The 21,172-nt window shown below is 42.5% G+C and overlaps 1 protein-coding gene across 1 annotated transcript in view; it reads left to right on the forward strand.

Annotated features, from left to right (window-relative positions):
• TENM1 (teneurin transmembrane protein 1) overlaps positions 1–21,172 on the forward strand; it is a 696,753-nt gene that overhangs the window by 362,791 nt on the left and 312,790 nt on the right. The window contains exons 11-13 of the mRNA XM_030210273.1: positions 493–678; positions 12,704–12,850; positions 19,800–20,016. Coding sequence (XP_030066133.1) covers positions 493–678; positions 12,704–12,850; positions 19,800–20,016 — 550 coding nt within the window. The remainder of the gene's footprint in view (positions 1–492; positions 679–12,703; positions 12,851–19,799; positions 20,017–21,172) is intronic.

Raw genomic sequence — 21,172 nt, forward strand, 5'->3', positions numbered from 1 at the left:
TGCATTTTTTAACCTGCATAGTGCATCTTGCATTTTCCAAACAAAAGTCTCCACAAAACAGGACCCAATGTATCTCTCTTAGTATTAGTGGCCTTTATTATGTTATATGGTGTTAATTTCTAGACAGTGTTCTCCTCAGACCTTACATGAGACTATTAATATTGCCATAAAATATTGAGAATTCTGTTATCAGCTTCCCATTGTTCACTTCTCCATGTGAAGTGGTTTTAATTACAGGTTAATTTTCAATGCAAATTGTAGATGTAAATTAACAAGTCAGCTTAGATTTGCATAAAATGAACTAATTTATGTATACAGCTGTGACAGAGGAACATCTTTTTGGTTGGCGGAGCTAAACAAACCAATCTCCAAGTTTTCTAGTTGCTGATGCTGTGTTAGGCAAAATATATGGTCCCAGAATCCCACCTTGTTTTGCTAGTGCATTTTCTAATGAAGTTTCTCGCTCTCTCTCTCTCTTTCTCTCTCACATAGAGTTATGTGCTACAGACTGTGGTAGTCATGGTGTGTGTTCAGGAGGACTGTGCCAGTGTGAGGAAGGCTGGGGAGGGCCGAGCTGTGATGAGCGTGCATGCCACCCACTCTGCGCCGAGCATGGCCATTGCAAAGATGGAAAGTGTGAATGTAGCCCTGGCTGGGAAGGAAATCATTGCACTATCGGTAAGAATCTTTTATTAAATGGAAGATTTGGTTAGCTGTGAGAGTAATGCACCTATCTCCAAGTTTATTTCATTCAATTGTGTTTTATGCTGACCATTTGGTCATTTTACTATTGTTTGTTAGATTCTTGATGTACTCTTTCTGTGGTGCAACCACAGTGGTTTACATATTATATGCAGGTACTCTATTTTCTCTGAGTAGGCTCACAATCTTAAGTTTTCATACCTAGGTCAAAGAAGGGTGAAATGACTTGACCAGCATCACAAGGGGGCACAGTGGGAATAGAACTCAGTTCTCCTTGGTTTGCAGCCCACTGCACTAACCCCCAGTTTCTTTAAATGGTGCCCAAATTTGGGCACAATCCTGAGATCCATGCATAAATAAATGAGTTAATGAGCTGTTAACAATCAATAATTGGCTGTTAATAATCAATTATTCTTCTTCATATAACTCTAGAATACCAGTTTAGGTAAGCAAAAGACAATTAATTCTAAGGAGGAAAACGCCTCGAGAAGCACCTCTTCTGCTCACTTGCAAAAGGAGGGCTAGGCTTTCTTCATCATCGGCTAAAAACCTCCTAGTCTTATGACTTGTTTAGATTCTTCTACTCGACTCTTCCTTCTCGAATTTACATGAGCTTTATTTAAATGTACTTAGCTTAAAGACGTGTGTTGTCCTTCCGTCTTTCACTGTTGCTATGACCGTGGTCAACTTTGGCCCCCGTTTTGCCTCTGCTGCTTCAGAACCTCCGGTCACATTTTCTGTCAAAAAGAAGAGAGAGCACTAAAATTGTGCACCTAATGCTCAACTCATAGGTAACACAAACAAAAGCTTACATTCCGCTCACTCTGCTGACGGATGCATGAAGGGCAACAACAAACAAAACATGGCTGCTTTTTCTACTTCCTATGACGTCAGACGCTGTCATTTAGACCCAATCAGAACTCTTCTAGATCAATTATTGACATTAATTAGCTCTAATTTGGATTTGCACACACATGTATGTGTGATTCTAGTTTTTTGGGGCAGTCATTCGATTGGAGTTTTTTTGCAACTTTACTTTTTTCCATGTGCGTATAGAAAACTGTGACAGTACTGGACTCTAATTAAGGGTTGAGCTTGTCTCATAAGGTTTGTTTTCCTACCCTCGGAATTTTGAGGTTTCACTTTTTAACTATACAGTATTATGGTTGTCTACAGCTCAGGGTTTACTAAATTGATTCTTAGCGAATGATATATTTTTGTGATTGATAAACCTACTTTTCAGCACCATTTACTGAATCCGGCCCTAACGGTTAGGCTGCTACTTCCACTATTAATACGATGTAAGTTCTTTATGTCAAGCTACAATTGTTCTTCTGTACCTTGGGTAGATCTCTTCATAAACGCAGCTACAAAATCATAATAAATAAATAATGTATCATTGCCATCAGCTCAGGTCACAACACAAAATAAGTGGCCTGAGATTTAAAAGCTTTTATCCAGGTAGCAGTGACTGGGGCTAGTCACCGATTTTTCACTGGCATTATCTGGATGATGCTACTGAAAATCATTGCAGACTGTTCCAATGCTGTCCGAATATAGCAGGGGGTGCTGAGAATGTCTGGAAAATACACAAATTGTGGTGGATGATATTCAGTGCCACTATCCAGATAACTTCTTGGATACCTGACGACATCAAAACAGCTATGTTATCTTACCCAGACAGCTGGTGTTGAATAATCACCATTATCCCAAGAACAGCGGTAGTTGGAAGCATATCTGAATATGTAGCGACAATATCAGGATAGTGGCCCAGGCTTAATCTCCAGGTATATGTTTAATTACCACAGCCGGCACATGAAAGAAATGCCAGTCACAGGCTTTAAGTACTCAGGGCCCGATAATTCAGCTGGCGGCAATCAGTGTTTTGCTGACCGCCGCCCGCACTAAACCTAGAAATTCAATGCTGGGCCATGTCTTGGCACCAGCATTAAATGTCCAGGTTTGTGGAGCCGGCTACCACATAGCTGGTTAAGTGCGATACTCAGCATTTAACTGGCTAAGATGATACAGGGGATGGGACGGCTTCCCTATCAGGATAAGATGAAGAGGCTGGGGCTCTTCAGCTTGGAGAAAAGGCGGCTGAGAGGAGATATGATAGAGATCTATAAGATAATGAGTGGAATGGAACGGGTCGATTCGGAGCGTCTGTTTACGCTTTCCAAAAATACTAGGACAAGGGGGCATGCGATGAAGCTGCAGTGTGGTAAATTTAAAATGAATTGAAGGAAATGTTTCTTCACTCAACGCCTAGTTAAACTCTGGAATTCGCTGCCAGAAAAGGTGGTTAAGGCGGTTAACTTAGCGGACTTTAAAAAAAGGGTTGGACGTCTTCCTGGAGGAAAAAGCCATAGAATGTTATTGAATGGACGAGGGAATACAGTATTTCTAGGATGGGTGGGACAAATTGCTTGTTCTTTTGGCCGCTGTCAGTGACAGGGTGCTGGGCTCGATGGACTCTTGGTCTGTCCCAGCATGGCAATGCTTATATACTTATGTACCACATAAAGATAGGACTGACTTTTATGCAGTCCTATTTATGCGGTTAACCTGGTCGGGTAATTGCTGGCTCCACCCCTGGAATGCCCCCCAAATAGTTGGTTTTGAGTTCAACGCTAACTGGTTATTTTCAGCAACACTAACTGATTAAGTGCCATTGAAAATGACCAGTTAGCCCTGAACAGGCGATTTAATGGGCCTGGAGCAATTTCTGGCCTCCTCCCAAGATTCCAATTCCCCTCACTCCCTCACACTCCCCCCTGAACAACACCAAAGCCCTCCCTCTGATCCTCCTCTCTCCCACCCCTGGACATCATGAAAGCCCCTCCCCCCAGGATCCCTCTGGGCCTACCTACCCAACCCTGGTGGTCTAGCAGGGGAAATGGGTAGGAAAAATGCCCACTCGTTCCTTCCTGTTACAGCTGCCTGTTCAAAATGGCTGCTGTGACTTCTAGCAGCAGCCTTGCAATTCTTTTGAAGTACTGCGAGACTGCTGCTACAGTTCATGACAGCTTGACAGCTATTTTAAAGAGGGAGCTGTGATCGGTAGAATTGAATGGGCACCACTCCTGCCTGTTCTCCCTCTAGACCACCAGTGGTTGGGCAGGTAGGCCCAGAGGAATTTGGTGGGGGGGGGGGGGAGCTTCATGATATTTGAGAGATGGGATTGAGACTCCGCATTCAATTCAAACTTCTCTTAATGACCTATAAATGCATTCACTCTTCCACTCCCCAGTACCTCTCCACTCTTGTCTCTCCCTACGCCCCCCCTTGGGCACTCCGTTCTGCAGATAAATCTCTTGTCTGTCCCCTTCTCCACTACTGCTAATTCCAGACTCCGTTCCTTTTACCTCGCTGCACCTCACGCCTGGAATAGACTTCCCGAACATGTACGTCTAGCCCCGTCCTTGCCCTTTTTCAAATCCAGGCTAAAAGCCCACCTCTTTAACGCTGCTTTTTAATCACTGCGCACTTGCCTGTACCTTTTATCCCCTCCTCTTTAATTCCCTTACCTCTTAATTGTTCTGTCTGTTTGTCTGTCCTATTTAGATTGCAAGCTCTTTGAGCAGGGACTGTCTTTACATGTATGGTGTACAGCGCTGTGTATGCCTTGTAGTGCTATAGAAGTGTTAAGTAGTAGTAGAAGAATGCCTCTCTCCGGCCCACTTCACAAATGGATGGTCAGAGTCAATATTCAGTAGCACTGCCTAGTTAATGCCATTGAATATCGGTGGCCAGACCATTGAGCGTGATTTAAGTAGCAGGAGCCTCTCCTGCCTGTTGAAATCACTTTGAATATTGACCCACGTGTTTTTAAATGTTAATTTTTGTGAGAGTCTATCTGTCTGTTGGCTGGACCTGAATTTCAGAAAAATGTGAAAGTGGACATAAGTACATAAGTAATGCCATACTGGGAAAAGACCAAGGGTCCATCGAGCCCAGCATCTTGTCCACGACAGCGGCCAATCCAGGCCAAGGGCACCTGGCAAGCTTCCCAAACGTACAAACATTCTATACATGTTATTCCTGGAATTTTGGATTTTTCCAAGTCCGTTTAGTAGCGGTTTATGGACTTGTCCTTTAGGAAACCATCCAACCCCTACCCGCCTTCACCACATTTTCCGGCAATGAATTCCAGAGTTTAATTACACATTGCATGAAGAAAACTTTTCTCCGATTTGTTTTAAATTTACTACACTGTAGTTTAATCGCATGCCCCCTAGTCCTAGTATTTTTGGAAAGCGTGAACAGACGCTTCACATCCACCTGTTCCACTCCACTCATTATTTTATATACCTCTATCATGTCTCCCCTCAGCCGTCTCTTCTCCAAGCTGAATAGCCCTAGAGGCATATTTTCAAAGCACTTTGGGAGGCTAAGTTCCATAGGTTTCTATGGAACTTTGGGAGGCTAAGTGCTTTGAAAATGAGCCTCCTAGCCTCCTTAGTCTTTCTTCATAGGGAAGTCGTCCCATCCCCGCTATCATTTTAGTTTGTGACATCTTCACACTTTTTTTTTTTTGCTAGAATATTTCACATTTAATGGAGGTAATTTTATCACAGGTTGCTTATAAAAATTTACAAAACCATACCTGTTTTATGCCTATCTTATAAAGGCACACTATTTCACCGATCAAAGGATAAATAGGTCAGTAGAATATCAGTAATATATATAGCCCAACAATCTCCTATATCTGCTTCATTCTATTTGCTGGACCATCAACACAGGAGAGCATTAAAAAGACAGATGACTTCTGGTCTTTCTTGTATCGGCTCAATATCATCATAAGTCCAGTTTTATGACAATTGAATCACACAATAAGTCTTTCATCAACATTAAATCTATATCCTGGCTTTTCTATCAGGATAAAAAATATCCAGTTTAATTCACTTATCTTAAATGATATTCTTCATCCGCCAACATGATACCGTGTTTTGAATGAGTGCTGTAACAGAGTTTGGACCTGAATTTGCAGATAATATGCTGGTCTTAAGAATGAAATAGTACAGTTTGCCTCAGGGATCACTTGGCATATATCAAGTCCTGAAAATTTTTAGCCACCTGTGGTGGTATTCTATGAAGAAGCACATGCCTAGGGCAGGGGCGTAGCCAGACCTCACCAGGAGGGGGGGCCAGAGCCCGAGGTGAGGGGCACTGTTTAGCTGCCCCCCCCCAGAGCCGCCACCACCACCGCTACATTGGACCCCCCCCCCCCCTTGCCGGCCTGCCGACGATCCCCTTGAACCCCCCTCCCGCCACCAACTCTCCCCCGCCATCGCCGCCCGCCCAGCCGCCGCATCAGATACCTTTTTTGCTGGCGGGGGTCCCCGAACCCCACCAGCTGAAGAGAGTCTTCTTCAGCACCGGAGTAGCGCCTTCGTTCAACGAAGTTCCTGGGCGATCAGCTGTTTCGACGCCTTACGTCCTGCACGGGGCTACATGCACAGTGCAGGATGTAAGGCGTCGAAACAGCTGATCGCAGGAACTTCGTTGAACAAAGGCACTACTCCGATGCTGAAGAAGACTCTCTTCGGCTGGCGGGGTTCGGGGACCCCCGCCAGCAAAAAAGGTATCTGATGCGGCGGCGGGCGGCGACGGCGGGGGAGAGTTGGTGGCGGGAGGGGGTTCAAGGGGATCATCGGCAGGGGGCCAGGGCCAAATCTACAGGGGCCCAGGCCCCCTCAGGCCCCATGTAGCTACGCCACTGGCCTAGGGACTGATAGCCTGTAGGAGGCAGGCCAGCTAAGTCCTGCGGTTGGCGTCAAGCCCGGATATTCTAAGCTGGGCTGTTTCCAGTGACCAGCATTGAATATTTGGGGTTTTCTGGCCACTATAAACTTAACTGAGGGGCCCTTTTACTAAGCCGCGTAGGCACCTACGCGTGCCCAATTTGGAGTTACTGCCAGGCTACCACGTGGCCCTTGCAATAAATTTCATTTTTGAGGCACGTCCACTACGCACGCCAGAAAATATATTTTATTTTCTGGCGCACGGCAAAAATCATGCAGTAACTCTGATTTGATGCACGTAGGTGATTACCGCACTGCTTTCCGCGAGAGACCTTACTGCAAAGTCAATGGCTGGCGGTAAGGTCTCAGACCCAAAATGGGCGCGTGCCAATTTTTATTTTGCAACAATTTCCATATTATCCCAGACACTATATATCAGATCACTTTTACAAATAATCAATATTCTCACAGTGTATCCATAATGTTCATTTATAAATCCATATTATTGAGTGAACGGAGATCTTCAGAATTTGCAACAGCATATACCATCCAGAAAGCCATATTTCAAATATAACGATGGTGCTGTTCACCTTGTCATTGATCAACCTGCTTTTCTCCAGATTTTTCAATTTTTTTCAACATTTTCATATAATTCTCCTTAAATAGTATTCTTCTTAGATATATTTAATCTCCAAAATAACTAATATAGTATAACTTAGCTTTTAAGCAGCTTTAAGCAGCAATGCTTCTCCCAATTCAAACCTCTGCCGACGTGGCCAGGTTTCGAAATTCTTCTTCAGGGAAGAGGTTTGCATCTACATATAAATGGCAGCCATTTTGTTTATATGTAGAAGCAAACACTGAGATGGAAATTGTTGATTGATTTAATCCCCACACAAGTAATACATGGTCTCTTTAAATTAGTTTGAATTTTTATTTTGCAGCATGTCCATTTTCAGCAAAATTTTAAAAAGGCCTTCTTTACAGGTGCGCTGAAAAATGGATCTGCGCGTATCCATAACACGCGACTACACTACCGCAGCCCATTTTTCACGCGCCTTGTAAAAGGACCCCTGGGTAAGTTAATATTCAGTGCTGGCCGGTTACGTTTATAGCGGCCAAAATTCTGCAGCCCAATTTTGCCGCTTAATTTGGCTGGCGAAGCGCTGAATATTCACGGATAGCCGGTTTTATCACATGCAGTGACCATGAGTATTCAGCAGGAGATAATAGCTATCTCCCACTGAATATTCGCAGATACTCGGTTAAATGCTTTTTAACCGGCCGGGAGCCTTCCTGGCCACTTAAATAGCGCTGAATATTGGCCAATTAGTTTTCTTTATAGAATACGTTTCAAATAGGTGCTTTCCTAGTGCCTTAATCTAGGGGTTCACTTATAGAATTACCGACAACAGTTGCGGTAAATGTTCTGCCCTGTGCAGTAAGAGGGTCTTTTACAAAGGTGCGCTTGCATTTTTAGCGCGCGCTAAACACTAGAGATGACCATAGGATTATATGGGCATCTCTAGCATTTAGTGTATGCTTATTTTTAGTGTGCTGTAAAAACACTAGCACACCTTTGTAAAAGACCCCCTAACTGCATGAGCAGATGTTCGACTCACCTCCAAACAGTTATTACAAAGGCTTTGCACCCGCTGTGCATTAATCTTTGCAAACTAGCACACAGCAGTGGCGTAGCTACGTGGGGCCTGGGCCCCCGTAGATTGGGCCCTGAACCCCCTGCCAAAGACCCGCTTGACCCCCCCCCTCCTGCCGCCAACCCACCTACCTTTGCTGGCGGGTGACCCCAACCCCCCGCCAGCCAAGGTCCTCCTTGCAAAAGGCTTCCTATTCCTTCTGTTTCTGACGTCCTGCACGTTGTACGTGCAGGACGTCAGACTCACAGAACAAAGCCTTGCAGATCAGCTGATTTGCAAGGCTTCGTTCTGTTTCTGTGAGTCTGACGTCCATTGCTGGCTGATCTGCAAGGCTTAGTTCTGTTTCTGTGAGTCTGACGTCCTGCACGTACAACGTGCAGGACTTCAGAAACAGAAGGAATAGGAAGCCTTTTGCGAGGAGGACCTCGGCTGGTGGGGGGTTGGGGTCCCCCGCCAGCAAAAGTAGGCAATGGCGGGTCGTCGGCAGGGGGGGGTCGAGCGGGTCATCGGAGGGGGGGGGTCGACAATGGCTGGCGGGCGGGCATTGTCGGTGGCAATGGGGGGCAGTCAGCGGCGCCGGGGGGGGGCTAAAATGTGCCCCCTCATCTCGGGCTCTGGACCCCCCCTCCAGCCGAAGTCTGGCTACGTCCTTGGCACACAGTAACTGCAATACACTTACCACATTTAAATAAACAGACCCCTAATTTACTCTAGCAAAATCTGGAGTACCGTGGGATGCGCTGAGGCGTCCTGCAATAACTTAGAAATTTGCGCGAGCTAACCGCACACTAAACAATTGCTCAGTTTTTTTAGGAGCGAGCATGTCAGGGGTGGAGAGTGGGCGTTCCTGTGCTAACCAGTTAGTGCAGCTACATTTACCGCATACTAATTGGTTCATGCACAGATATCCCAGGAGCCCTTACCGCATACAAAATGGGTGGCAGTAAGTGCTCATGCGGTAACTTTTAAAAATGCTCCCATGCTATTAGCAAGACTTTATTGACAGTAGCAGAAATGACCCGACACGTGACGTGTTTCGGCCGTGAGGCCTGCGTCAGGGGTCTATAAAATAATATAATATACAAAGACATGCATAAAAATACAATTATAATTAAAAACATGAATAAAAACTTGAACATCCATATACAATTTCTTGTACAAATTTAGACAAATAAAACATCAGAATGAAAGATGCAAAGTATATATAATAAAAAATATATGATAAAAATATAAGAGTATATGACTTTAAAAGAATAAAGAATATTGAATTATGTAAAGATATGAAATTGTACCACATAGAGATAATGTGATAATGTGGTATTCAATTATCAATAGAGATAATTGAATTATGTAAAGATATGATGTGAAGATATTATGTAAAGATGCCTTGTCCTCATTATCTCTATGTGGTACAATTTCATATCTTTACATAATTCAATATTCTTTATTCTTTTAAAGTCATATACTCTTATATTTTTATCATATATTTTTTATTATATATACTTTGCATCTTTCATTCTGATGTTTTATTTGTCTAAATTTGTACAAGAAATTGTATATGGATGTTCAAGTTTTTATTCATGTTTTTAATTATAATTGTATTTTTATGCATGTCTTTGTATATTATATTATTTTATAGACTCCTGACGCAGGCCTCACGGCCGAAACACGTCACGTGTCGGGTCATTTCTGCTACTGTCAATAAAGACCTGGTTCAGGAAGACACTCATTGTGAGAGGACTTTTTTGGATCCACTGTGTGTTTTGCCTTTCATTGGTTTTCCTGTGGAGAGTTCACCTTCTGTGGGTGTTTGCCCATGCTATTAGCAACATTAGCACATGGCTATTAATACAAAAAAAATAGAAAATCGGCCATTTTACGGCTTCTGTAAAATGACTTTAGTGCACGGGAAGAACTTGCCTAATTGCGCTCTAAGGCCACTCTTTACTGCAGCTTAGTATAATCCCTTAGTGCTAGAAATCAGTGCAAAGCTCCGAACGTTTCTTCCCATCCCAACTGCTCATCCATCCCATCGTTGGTCGCTTTTACAATCCTAAAAATCTAAGATATTCAAAAGGAGAACCACACTGAGCATGCTGGGAGGAGATTGTCAGCAGCACTGATCCATGCAGCTCCGCTGAATGTCTCCTCTTTCTGCTGCAGCACTGGGAGCAGAGTCGGGGGTGGGGTGGGGACAGTCTCCGAAGTTATATAAGCACTGGAAATATTCAGTGCCTGTGCCCGCATACCCCCTGATTAGTGCTACTAGAATTATGCGCGGTCCTGTAGGTAAATCTAGGCGCATTCTGTAACTACGCCTGTAGATTAATTGTTTTAACAAGCACTAATTGGCAAAAATCTGAATTTACGCATGTACATTGCTAAGCGTATTCTGTAATGCACTGCACCTAAATTCCAACGTGCGCAGGCAAAAAGGGGCAAGTTTAAGGGGTGTGGAAATGGGCGCTTTGTGGGAGTTCCAGAATCTACATGTGTTGTTATAAAATATGGGCCAGTGTGCATAAATCTACACCAGCTTTTCGTTACCTGTGTCACTTATTTGCAATAAACAGTGTAAATTAAGAAAAAACAAGTCTTCCTTTGGATGTTGGCCTGGTTTAGCTGGCTGTGTGATAATTCACCTGTAAGTGTTGTGAAAACAGCACACAACAGGGGCAACCCTTCCTGCCCTGAGAACTCCAGGCTCAGAAGAAAGTTCCTCACCAATTCTTTCCCTGTACTGGAAGTTCTGCACCCTCTGGTAAGGTCATCCAAAAGCAGTTGGAAGCTAACAAAAACATCACAGAAATAAGGTAATTTATGAAGTTTAATAGTAATGTGAATATTTTAAAATATGATATTAGAATAGTCTTCTTGAATACATTTTTATCTCTCTTTTGAAAGTCTATATACGATAGTGACTGAAAAATTGTTTGCATATGTTAGGGAAAAATATATAATTGTGTGTGCTATTTGCTGTACTATTACCAGGGCTTTTTTTGAGGGGGTACTTGGGGGTACTGAGTACCGGCACCTTTTCCTTTGTCTGCTAAAGGGTCCCCAAGTTTTAATGAAAGAGCTCAGGCCCTACACACCAGTTCTGCCTTGTCATAGATTCTGTGACTGGTTGCAGGGGGCCTGGCTATTGTGGGGTGGGTCCCTCAGTGATCACCCCACCCCCTGTCATTTGAGTACCGGCACCTTTTTTGCTAGAACAAATGCACTGACTATTACTATCATTTTCCATTTCATAAGCATGTGGATTGTTGGACCAGAAGAATGGAGATCTGTAGTACACTATTTACATTGGCTTGTTTCCACAAGTATTTTATTAATATCTGTTTTTTTTATCTTCCTTTTTAGCTCACTACTTAGATGCTGTTAGAGGTATGTGTTCATATATTCATTGCAAAAAAAAAAAGACAGAAAATATTCAACAATTTTGTGCTAGGCATATGTGTAGCTGTAGTTTAATTTTCTATTCTAGAATTTTCAGTATTCTGCAAATAGTAAAAAAAAGAAAAATCTGTGCACAAATTTTCATTTCGTATGTGGCTTACAAATGTGCAATAATGAATAAAGATTAAGGACAAGATTTAAATTTTTGTAAAAGTGAAGGATAAAAGTGTACAACAAGCTTTCAAGTCAGTGTTCTTATATTTTATTTTTTGTTTCATTTGTACCCTGCACTTTCCCACTCATGGCAGGCTCAATGCGGCTTACATGGGGCAATGGAGGGTTAAGTGACTTGCCCAGAGTCACAAGGAGCTGCCTGTGCCTGAAGTGGGAATCGAACTCAGAACCAAAGTCCACCACCCTAACCACTAGGCCACTCCTCCACTCATTTTAAGGTCCCGCTTCACTAAGACGCGCTAGTACTATAGGGTGACTCTAGCATTAGCGTGATAATTTTTAGCACACGCTAAAAATTCTAGCACACCTTAGTAAACAGAGCCCTAAAGGGTCCTTTTACAGAGGCACAGTAAAACGTGACCTGCTGTACTATGAGTGCATTTTGGACGCGCTCTGGGCCATTTCTTTACTGCGTCTGGAAAAAAAGGGGGGTTTATATAGGTCAGGAAATGGAAGTACAGCAAAATTAAAATTAGTGCCTGATCCCTTAACACCACCCATTGACTTAGCAGTATGGGCTCACCCACTACCCGTGCAGTAACCGTGCAGTCCACGCCAATTGCCAGTTACTGCCAGGAACACCTCCGTGGGAGAAAATAGAAATTTATTTTCTACCGCGGGATTTGGCGTGTGCCAACATTGAAATTATCGCCAGGCGCACATGCTAGGCCGGAGGTAGTGCTGATTTGGTGTGCACAACCCGCACGTTATCCCTCCCACACCTTTGTAAAAGGGGCCCCTAAATTAGGTAATGTGGCTGCCATTTGGAAAGAAAGATCAATGTGTGGAAATCAGTCTATAAAGAAAAATATGTAAGCGGATATTTTTAATTGGACTAAACACATTTCTCAGTTACCACACTGGAGCCGCTAGCCTGGCTTGATAAAAGAGGCCGTAATTTATTTCTTTATAGGAATAAAGGCAGACAATAGGAATAATTTTTGTTTGCATGGTCTCTCCTAGATGGTTGCCCAGGCCTGTGTAATGGAAATGGGAAATGCACTCTGGATCAGAACGAATGGCACTGCATATGTCAAGCAGGCTGGAGTGGAGCAGGGTGTGATGTTGTCATGGAACTCATGTGTGGCGACAGCCAAGATAATGAAGCAGGTAATGCATTATGCCAGCAAAATTTTCTTCTCGGGTCTACAGTCCTTTTGCTATTGAAACATCACTATAATCCCAAGACTACTGCAGTTTCTTTTTTTTTTTTTATTGCATTTTTAATTTTTAAACTTCTATAAGGAAAAGATAATAGAGGAATATTTTGCCAATATCAAATAACACATTCTGTACATAAATATTTACTTATTTATTTTTCTAATTTATATTGTGCCTAAAAGACTAAGCGGAGTGCAATGAAACAAACAAAAAGAAATATATAAACAAACATCAAAACAGCACAAATCAAATAAGTAAAGGAGCGTTCTTAAAAAATATCTCATGCTACTGTGTCAGTACTCAAGAATATCTTTCTCTAGTCTACAATAAGATGGTGGATCCTGGAAGCCAAGCAAGAAAAAAACTGAGGGGACCTTTTGCTAAGGTGCGCCAAAAAGTGGCCTGCACTGGTGTAGACACGTGTATTGGACACACGCAGGTCCATTTTTCAGCGCACCTGCAAAATATGCCTTTTTTTTAGCTGAAAATGGACGTGTGGTGAAATAAAAATTGGTGCATGTCCATTTTGGGCCTGAGACCTTACCGCCACCCATTGACCTAGCAGTCAAGTCTCACGCATTAACCAGGCAGTACTTGTCAGCGTGTGTACAATGCTGATTAGTGACCGGTTAGAAATTTTCCAGGGAGCGTAGTGGGCACACGTAGAAATGAAATTACTGCCCAGGCCACACGGTAGCCGGGCAGTAGTTCAAAATTGACGCTCGTAGAACGCGCCTAAGCGGCTTAGTAAGAGGGCCCCTGAAAGAAAACTAATCAATAATAAGAAAAATACAAAATTATACTATTTGATACCACTAGTTACTTAAGCCTTATTCCCTTATCCCACAAATCAGAAACCATTTAAATAATCTCATAAAGCAGTTTTATCCTGAAGAAAGGATTCTAACTACATAGGGTCAAAAAACATCTACAAGAGTTGTGGAAAGAAGTCAAGCTGTCACATTATCGATAATGTGAAAGCTTGTCTTTTTTCTACAACTCTTGTAGATGTTCATGAACACCCATAGAGCTATGTTTAACTTCGAGAGATGAGCTCTTTTGCCAGTTTGTTACAACACAACAGTGGAATTAACCAACTAGGGGAGTTGCAAGAATTTATATTCTATTGGTACAAAGTTCTAAGATTCAGTTTGAATTTTATGGACTATACTTTTCCGCATTAAGATCTTCCTATATAATAATTCTCACCTCCAACATTCTGAGGCTGCCTGGAACCATTGTTTCCGCTGGAGGTGGTGTCCCTCATGTAGTAGATAATAGTGACGTCACACAACCCACACCAGATTGGCCAGTAGAAGGGAGAGGGGCGGAGCCACGATACAGGGAGCAGCGAATCAGCACAACACTGGGAATGCACAGCAGCAGGAACAGAAGCCTCTGTCACACAGTTACTCTCACATACACTCTCTCAAACATACACACTCAGAGGAAAACCTTGCTAGCGCCCGTTTCCTTTCAAACAGAAACGGGCCTTTTTTACTAGTTTTATATATAAACACTCAATGACCTTTGTGAAATTTTAAGAGATCAACCTTGAATTTTGAAACACTCTTATTATCTTAGCAGGTTTATATCTTTGAACTGATTCACTATATTTAAGAAAGTGTGGGTTAATTCTCTGTTTTGTGATAGATGTGTATAGGAAAAGGAACTTACTCTGAACTTAATACGTAAATTATCTGTGACATACGAGGAATTGAATGTTTGATAAATAAGACGTTATATGGTTACCTCATATATTTATGAAGTATATTGAGAAGTTTAGGAGTAATTGCTTGGTTTTAGAAAGAAAACGGTTTTTATCATTGAATTTTATCATATTTTAACTAATAAAATATGAAAATGCATGGTTTGGGTAATTTAGAAGTGTGAAGAATTTGAACAAATATATATTGAATTGATTAGTTGATTGTTGTTTAGCATTATATTTAACCCTGTAGTATACATACAATGAATAATTATGAGTTATTTGCATACACTGCATCCTTGGTATGCAGATCTCTCTCATGCATATTCATTATGGATATCCTGAAAACTCAACCGGCTGGGTATGCTCCAAGGACTGTATTGAGAAGCACTACCCCATGCAGGGTTTCAACTAGGCTTTATGGTCCTCAGTTTACAGGGTGTCTATGTGAGAAGTGCAAAAAGGCTATTTGAAACCTGTTTTTGAAAGGCAACTTGGGCACCTATCTGCCTTTATAGCAGGTGTGGGCAATCTCAGTCCTTGAGGGCCACAACCCAGTCAGGTTTTCAGGATTTTCCCGATGAGTATCATGAGATCTATTTGCATGTTGTATGCAAATGTATCTCACACGTATTCGTTGGGGAAATCCTGAAAACCTGACTAGTTTGCGGCCCTGAATGATTGAGGTTTCCCAGCCATGCTTTATAGAATGGGCACCCTGATCCAACCCCAGTAGCCTGCAAATACCAATACATACATTAACGCTTGCAGAAACATCACATTCTACTCCTACTCTTGGGAACACCTACACACTGTGCACATAAAAATATTCATCATCTTGTCAGTTCCCATATGTATAGTTTACTGTTTATTCAACACTTGATATCCTGCAATTCTTTTTTTTTATAGAGGATGAGATTTGATATACCACCTTTCTGAGGTCATAGGAGCCAACTTTTCAAAATTATTGGGGGTGCTAAGCCCAATGGAAATAACCCCTCCCTGGACACATACAAGGAATTTTCTCAATATTGGGGATGCTCAAGCACCCACAGAGTCGGCTCCAATGTCTGAGATTACAATCGAAGCAGTTTACATATTATATATAAGTAGTTATCTTGTACCTGGGGCAATGGAAGGTTGAGTGACTTGCCCAGAGCCATGAGGAGCTTCACTAGGAAATGAACCCAATTCCCCTGGTTTTCAGGTCACTGCAGTAACCATTCGGCTACTCCTCCACTTGGCAATACCTCTATGCATGTGTACCTCAGGACAATCTTATATAAGGACTTTCTTACGTGAAACAGAGTTTGCATGCAGAAAAAAAAACCTTTATAAAACTATCTCCCACGTGGCGAAATGTTAATTCGAAAGAAAAAGGTCAGAGGTAGAAGAATAAGACTTTCAGAAAGTATTCATTGTTTTCAAAAACTGGGTATTCTTTTGTCTTGTTAAACAAAGGAATAATTCCCAGAGTACAGAGAATTTTTTAATGACTGAAATCTGTCTCTAAAAGCTCCAATATAATACACTGCACTTCTGTTAGATGCTGTGTTTCTCCTGTAAATACAAACTATAAGAGGGAAAATTTGACCATATTTCTTTTGCTGAAAGCTATCCCTCGAGATGCCTCTTGTCCACTTCTGCGAAAATTGATATGCCCGAGGATTAATTAAAGAGTAGACGAGAGTGAGCGTAAGGGGAAACTGTAAAGGGGAAATACAACTTAATGATAACAGAAATCAACTTGATTAGTTTTCTTTGACCCTGCATTCCCCAAATGGATATTTTATTACCCTATTCTGTTGTTCTCTGGCCATGATATATGTGTAGTTGGTGAATGTTTTATGAGAAAGTCGTGAGCATATATATGAAAAGGTCTTATGATATGGCTATTATGAAGTTTTGTCTTCTCAATCAGCTGTGGAAAATCCACTTAGCTTTGGTCATATTGGTGGTGGTGTGAAATAAGGAACCAGTTTATGGGAAGGGGCGAGAGCTCTATGTACTGCTGCATCTGCTCATTAAAACATTGGTAATGCCAAGAGGTACTTTGAAGCACAAGCAAAGTGGTCTTAATGTTTTGTAGACATTCTCAAGAGAATGACATAACAGTGTGACCCACCAATGTCAGTGTACAGGATAGCAGGAAGTCAGACGGCTCAGCTTACTAGTAATTAACTTCTGCATTGTTTCTCAGATGAATACGCTGAGGTTAATACTTAGGCCAAGGTGGTCAAAGGTTTTTAAGCTGCTTTCAGCCATGGGCTAAACTGAGCCCAGGTATTTTAACTTAACTTAAATTAACTTAACACTTGAAACTCATGCAAACAACACAACCAAGAAAATGTTCTACTGCATGTGGAAACTGAAAAGAATAAGACCATTCTTCCCAAGATCCGTCTTTCGCAGCCTAGTGCAATCCCTTGTACTCAGCCATCTGGATTACTGCAACTCACTATACGCAGGTTGCAAAGACCAAATACTGAGGAAACTTCAAACAGCCCAGAACACAGCAGCCAGACTCATCTTTGGAAAACCAAAATATGAAAGTGCCAAACCCTTACGAAAGAAGCTACACTGGCTCCCACTCAAGGAACGCATTACTTTTAAAGTATGCACATTAGTCCACAAAATCATTCACGGTGAAGCCCCAGCCTACATGTCTGATCTAATAGATCTACCACCCAGAAATGCTAAAAGATCATCCTGAACTTTCCTCAACCTTCACTTCCCCAATTGCAAAGGCATAAAATACAAAACGTTACACGCATCAACCTTTTCTTATATGAGCACGCAATTCTGGAATACACTACCACGCAACCTGAAAACGATCTATGAACTAACCAACTTCCACAAATCATTGAAAACCCATCTCTTTGATAAAATTTACTGAAAGAATCAAAACACATTAAGTCCGCACACACTATTAGTAATGCAACAATACATTCTCTTCTGAATTCCCATCCCCCGTAATTTTTACCACATTTATACCTCTACTTATAGAAAAATTGTTCTTCTACTACTGTTCAGTTGCCCTATTAGTTCCCGTTGTTTCTTTTCCATTGTTCCATTGTTCTTCTCCATTGTTCTATTCCCTTAACGACACTTTAACTTTGTTTTTGCATAACCACTCACAATGTAATCCATAACCAAGTTGTAACAAACTGTATTTCCACCATTCACAATGTATTGTAAGCCACACTGAACCCGCAAATAGGTGGGAAAATGTGGGATACAAATGCAATAAATAAATAAATAAATAAATATATCTGGGCATCAGCATTGAATATCTGATTTAAAGCGGTCACCCAAAAGCTATATCCGGCTGATATTCAGACCGGTATGTGGTTATGTTTATATAAAAACTTTACCTACCACTTAACTGTTCTCAAACAAAGCAGTTTACAATAAATATGCATACAATAAAAACTTAAGGATATCCATTTATATAATAGAAAAGCCTACAAACCACTTACCCAAGAATCAATTACACCAATATAAATACTTCACTTCACATTAGGATTGTGTTGTACAGCAGTGTTTCCCAAGTCCAGTCCTGCAGTACCCCTTTGCCAGTCAGGTTTTTAGGATATGCACAATGAATATGCATGAAAGAGATTTGCATATAATGGAAGCCATGTATGCAAATCAAGTTCATGCATATTAATTGTGGATATCCTGAAAACCTGACTGGCAAGGGGACTCCAGAACTGGACTTGGGGAAACACTGCTCTACAGAGATGCTAATGAACTTAACTATCCTCCTCTAAGTCAATATTAAAAGCCTGTTTAAAAATCAAACTCTTCAGTAAGATCTTAAACTTAAAATTTGCCTCTGCATGACTATAATAAGGGAGACCATTCCACAAAATAAAAAAGGCTTTTGCTCCTGTTGAGACCATTTAACTCTTTTAAGTGTGGAGGATAATGTTAGGACAATTTTTTGTTATCCTAACTGTATTCGCTTATTAACTATTTAGAAGACTGAATATTGCCACTACTACTACTACTTATCATTTCTATAGCGCTACAAGGCATATGCTGCGCTGTACACCATACACAAAAAGACAGTCCCTGCTCAAAGAGCTTACAATCTAGATAAGACAGGTAAACAGACAGAACAATTAAGGGTAAGGGAATAAAGAGGTGAGGATAAAAGGACAGAGCAAGTGAGTAGTGGTTAGGAGTCAAAAGCAGTGGTAAAGAGGTGGGCTTTAAGTATGGACTTGAAAACGGCCAAAGACGGGGCTAGACATACATGCTCGGGAAGTTTATTCCAGGCGTGAGGTGCAGCAAGATAAAAGGAATGAAGTCTGGAATTAGCAATAGAGGAGAAGGGGACAGGTAAGAGAGATTTATCTACAGAACGGAGTACTTGAGGGGGGGCGTAGGGAGAGACAAGAGTGGAGAGGTACTAGGGAGCAGCAGAGTGAATGCACTTATTGGTTAATAAGAGAAGTTTGAATTGAATGCGTAAACGGATAGGGAGCCAGTGAAGTGACTTAAGGAGAGGGCTAATGTGAGCATAGCGACTTTGGCGGAAAATGAGTCGCGCAGCAGAGTTTTGGATTGATTGAAGAGGAGAGAGATGGCTAAGAGGGAGGCCGGTGAGAAGCAGGTTACAATAATCAAGACGAGAGGTGATAAGAGGTGTAAAGTACTTGCTCCATCCAAATTCACCAATAGACCAGACTGGTACTAACCAGACAGTACCGCAACAGTCAGAGCTGATATTCAGCGGCACTGCAGAGGGCCAGCTCAGCAGAGTTCCCTTTTGAATATTGAACCCCTTATTAATAAGTGAAACAGGTCACATCCCGCCCCCCCCCCCCCCCCCCCCCCCCAATATGCAGCCAGTGGTGGTTAGCATTTTTTTAAATGCTGATCGTCGCTGGCTAAATTAGCCCCCAATATGTAGTGCCAAGCCATGTCTGGGCACCGGCACTGAATATTGGGGGCAGGCTGCCGGAGCTTATGCGGCCCTTGGCAATATTTAGCTGTGGCCCGCATAATCATTTGTACTTCCTTTGGTCCCATGGAGTGACTTTGTGTTGCGTTTAAACACACTGATCCAGTTATCGTATCTCTTCTCATTACCCGGTGAAATACTGTCTAGACAAAGCACTAACGTTTCTCCTGAAATGAAATGTTTCCATAAGTACGTTATGACACATTATTCATTTCCAGATGGACTTACAGACTGCGTAGACCCAGACTGTTGCCAACAAGCCAGTTGCTTCTCAAGTCCTCTGTGCCAAGGTTCACCTGACCCGCTTGACCTCATTCAGCAGAGTCAACCTCCTTTCTCCCAGCATCCCGCAAAGCTCTTCTACGACCGAATCAAGTTTCTCATAGGCAAGGACAGCACTCATGTAATCCCTGGAGAAATTTTGTTCGACAAGAGGTACAGGATGTTTCATTTTATGATTAAATTTTCTGAACAAAGTGATGAGCAACTGCATTTTCATAGCAATATTTTTCTGGGTAAAATTTAACAATATTATATTTTGAACTGTTGGCAAAGAGAAAACAGATGCTGTACTGTCTAGCAGTTGTATCACAAGTTGACCTAATAAAATCATTCAAGGGCATAGCCATGGGAGGAGCATAAGCGGGTCAGGGGTGGTAACTAAAGGTGCATGCAGTATTACTGAATCCCAGCGCGTAACTTACACGCTGGAATTTACATCTGTTTCAGTTGGTGTAACCAGGGGCGTATCTGCGTGGGGCCTCAGGGGCCTGGGCCCCCACAGATTTTGCCCTGGACCACCCTAACGCCGTCAACCGTCCCCCGCTGCCGTTGCTTACTTTTGCTGGCGGGGGACCCCAACCCCTAATGACAAAATACGTGCTTGCAAAAAATGAAGAAAAAGCCCTCAGAAACCGTGGGTATTCTACCCACGGTTTCTGAGGGCTTTTTCTTCATTTTTTGCAAGCACGTATTTTGTCATTAGATCTTTACTCTCTGTATTAGGTTACTTTTTTGCTCTAAAGTTACTGCTTTCATTCTGTTGTTTGACCCCCAACCTCTGCCAGCCGAGGTCCGCTTCCACCTGCCGCTGCCTTAAAAACTATTTCTTCAGTTGGCGGGGGACCCCAAACCCCCACCAGTCGCCCCGAGGTGTTTAAAGTTCATCTTCGGCCATGCTGTTGTTGATAGGAGCTGTTGAATCCAGTTCAGAGTCTGACGTGCTGCGACAGTTGGAAGCGGACCTCGGCTGGCGGGGGTTGGGCCCCCCCCACCAGCAAAGGTAAGCAACGGCAGCGGGAGAGGGTTGGCGGCGGGAGGGGGGTGGAGAGAGTCGTTGGTGGCGGGGGGGGGGTCTGACAATGGTGGGGGCGGTCGGTGGCGGCGGGGGGGGAGGCTAAAATGTGCCCCCTTCCTCTGGCTCTGGCCCCCCCCCCTACCGCCTGAGTCCAGATACGCTCCTGGGTGTAACTCTCCATGCCCAAAGTTGTGCGCAAATCCTAGCGCTTTGTGCGATCCCGGAGAACTTGTTATAGAATACCAATCAGCACCAAAATTTGAGCGCCATGTATAGAATTTCTCCCATTATTTA

Source organism: Microcaecilia unicolor, chromosome 7 (genome assembly GCF_901765095.1).
Source record: "Microcaecilia unicolor chromosome 7, aMicUni1.1, whole genome shotgun sequence".
Classification (NCBI taxonomy): Eukaryota; Metazoa; Chordata; class Amphibia; order Gymnophiona; family Siphonopidae; genus Microcaecilia; species Microcaecilia unicolor.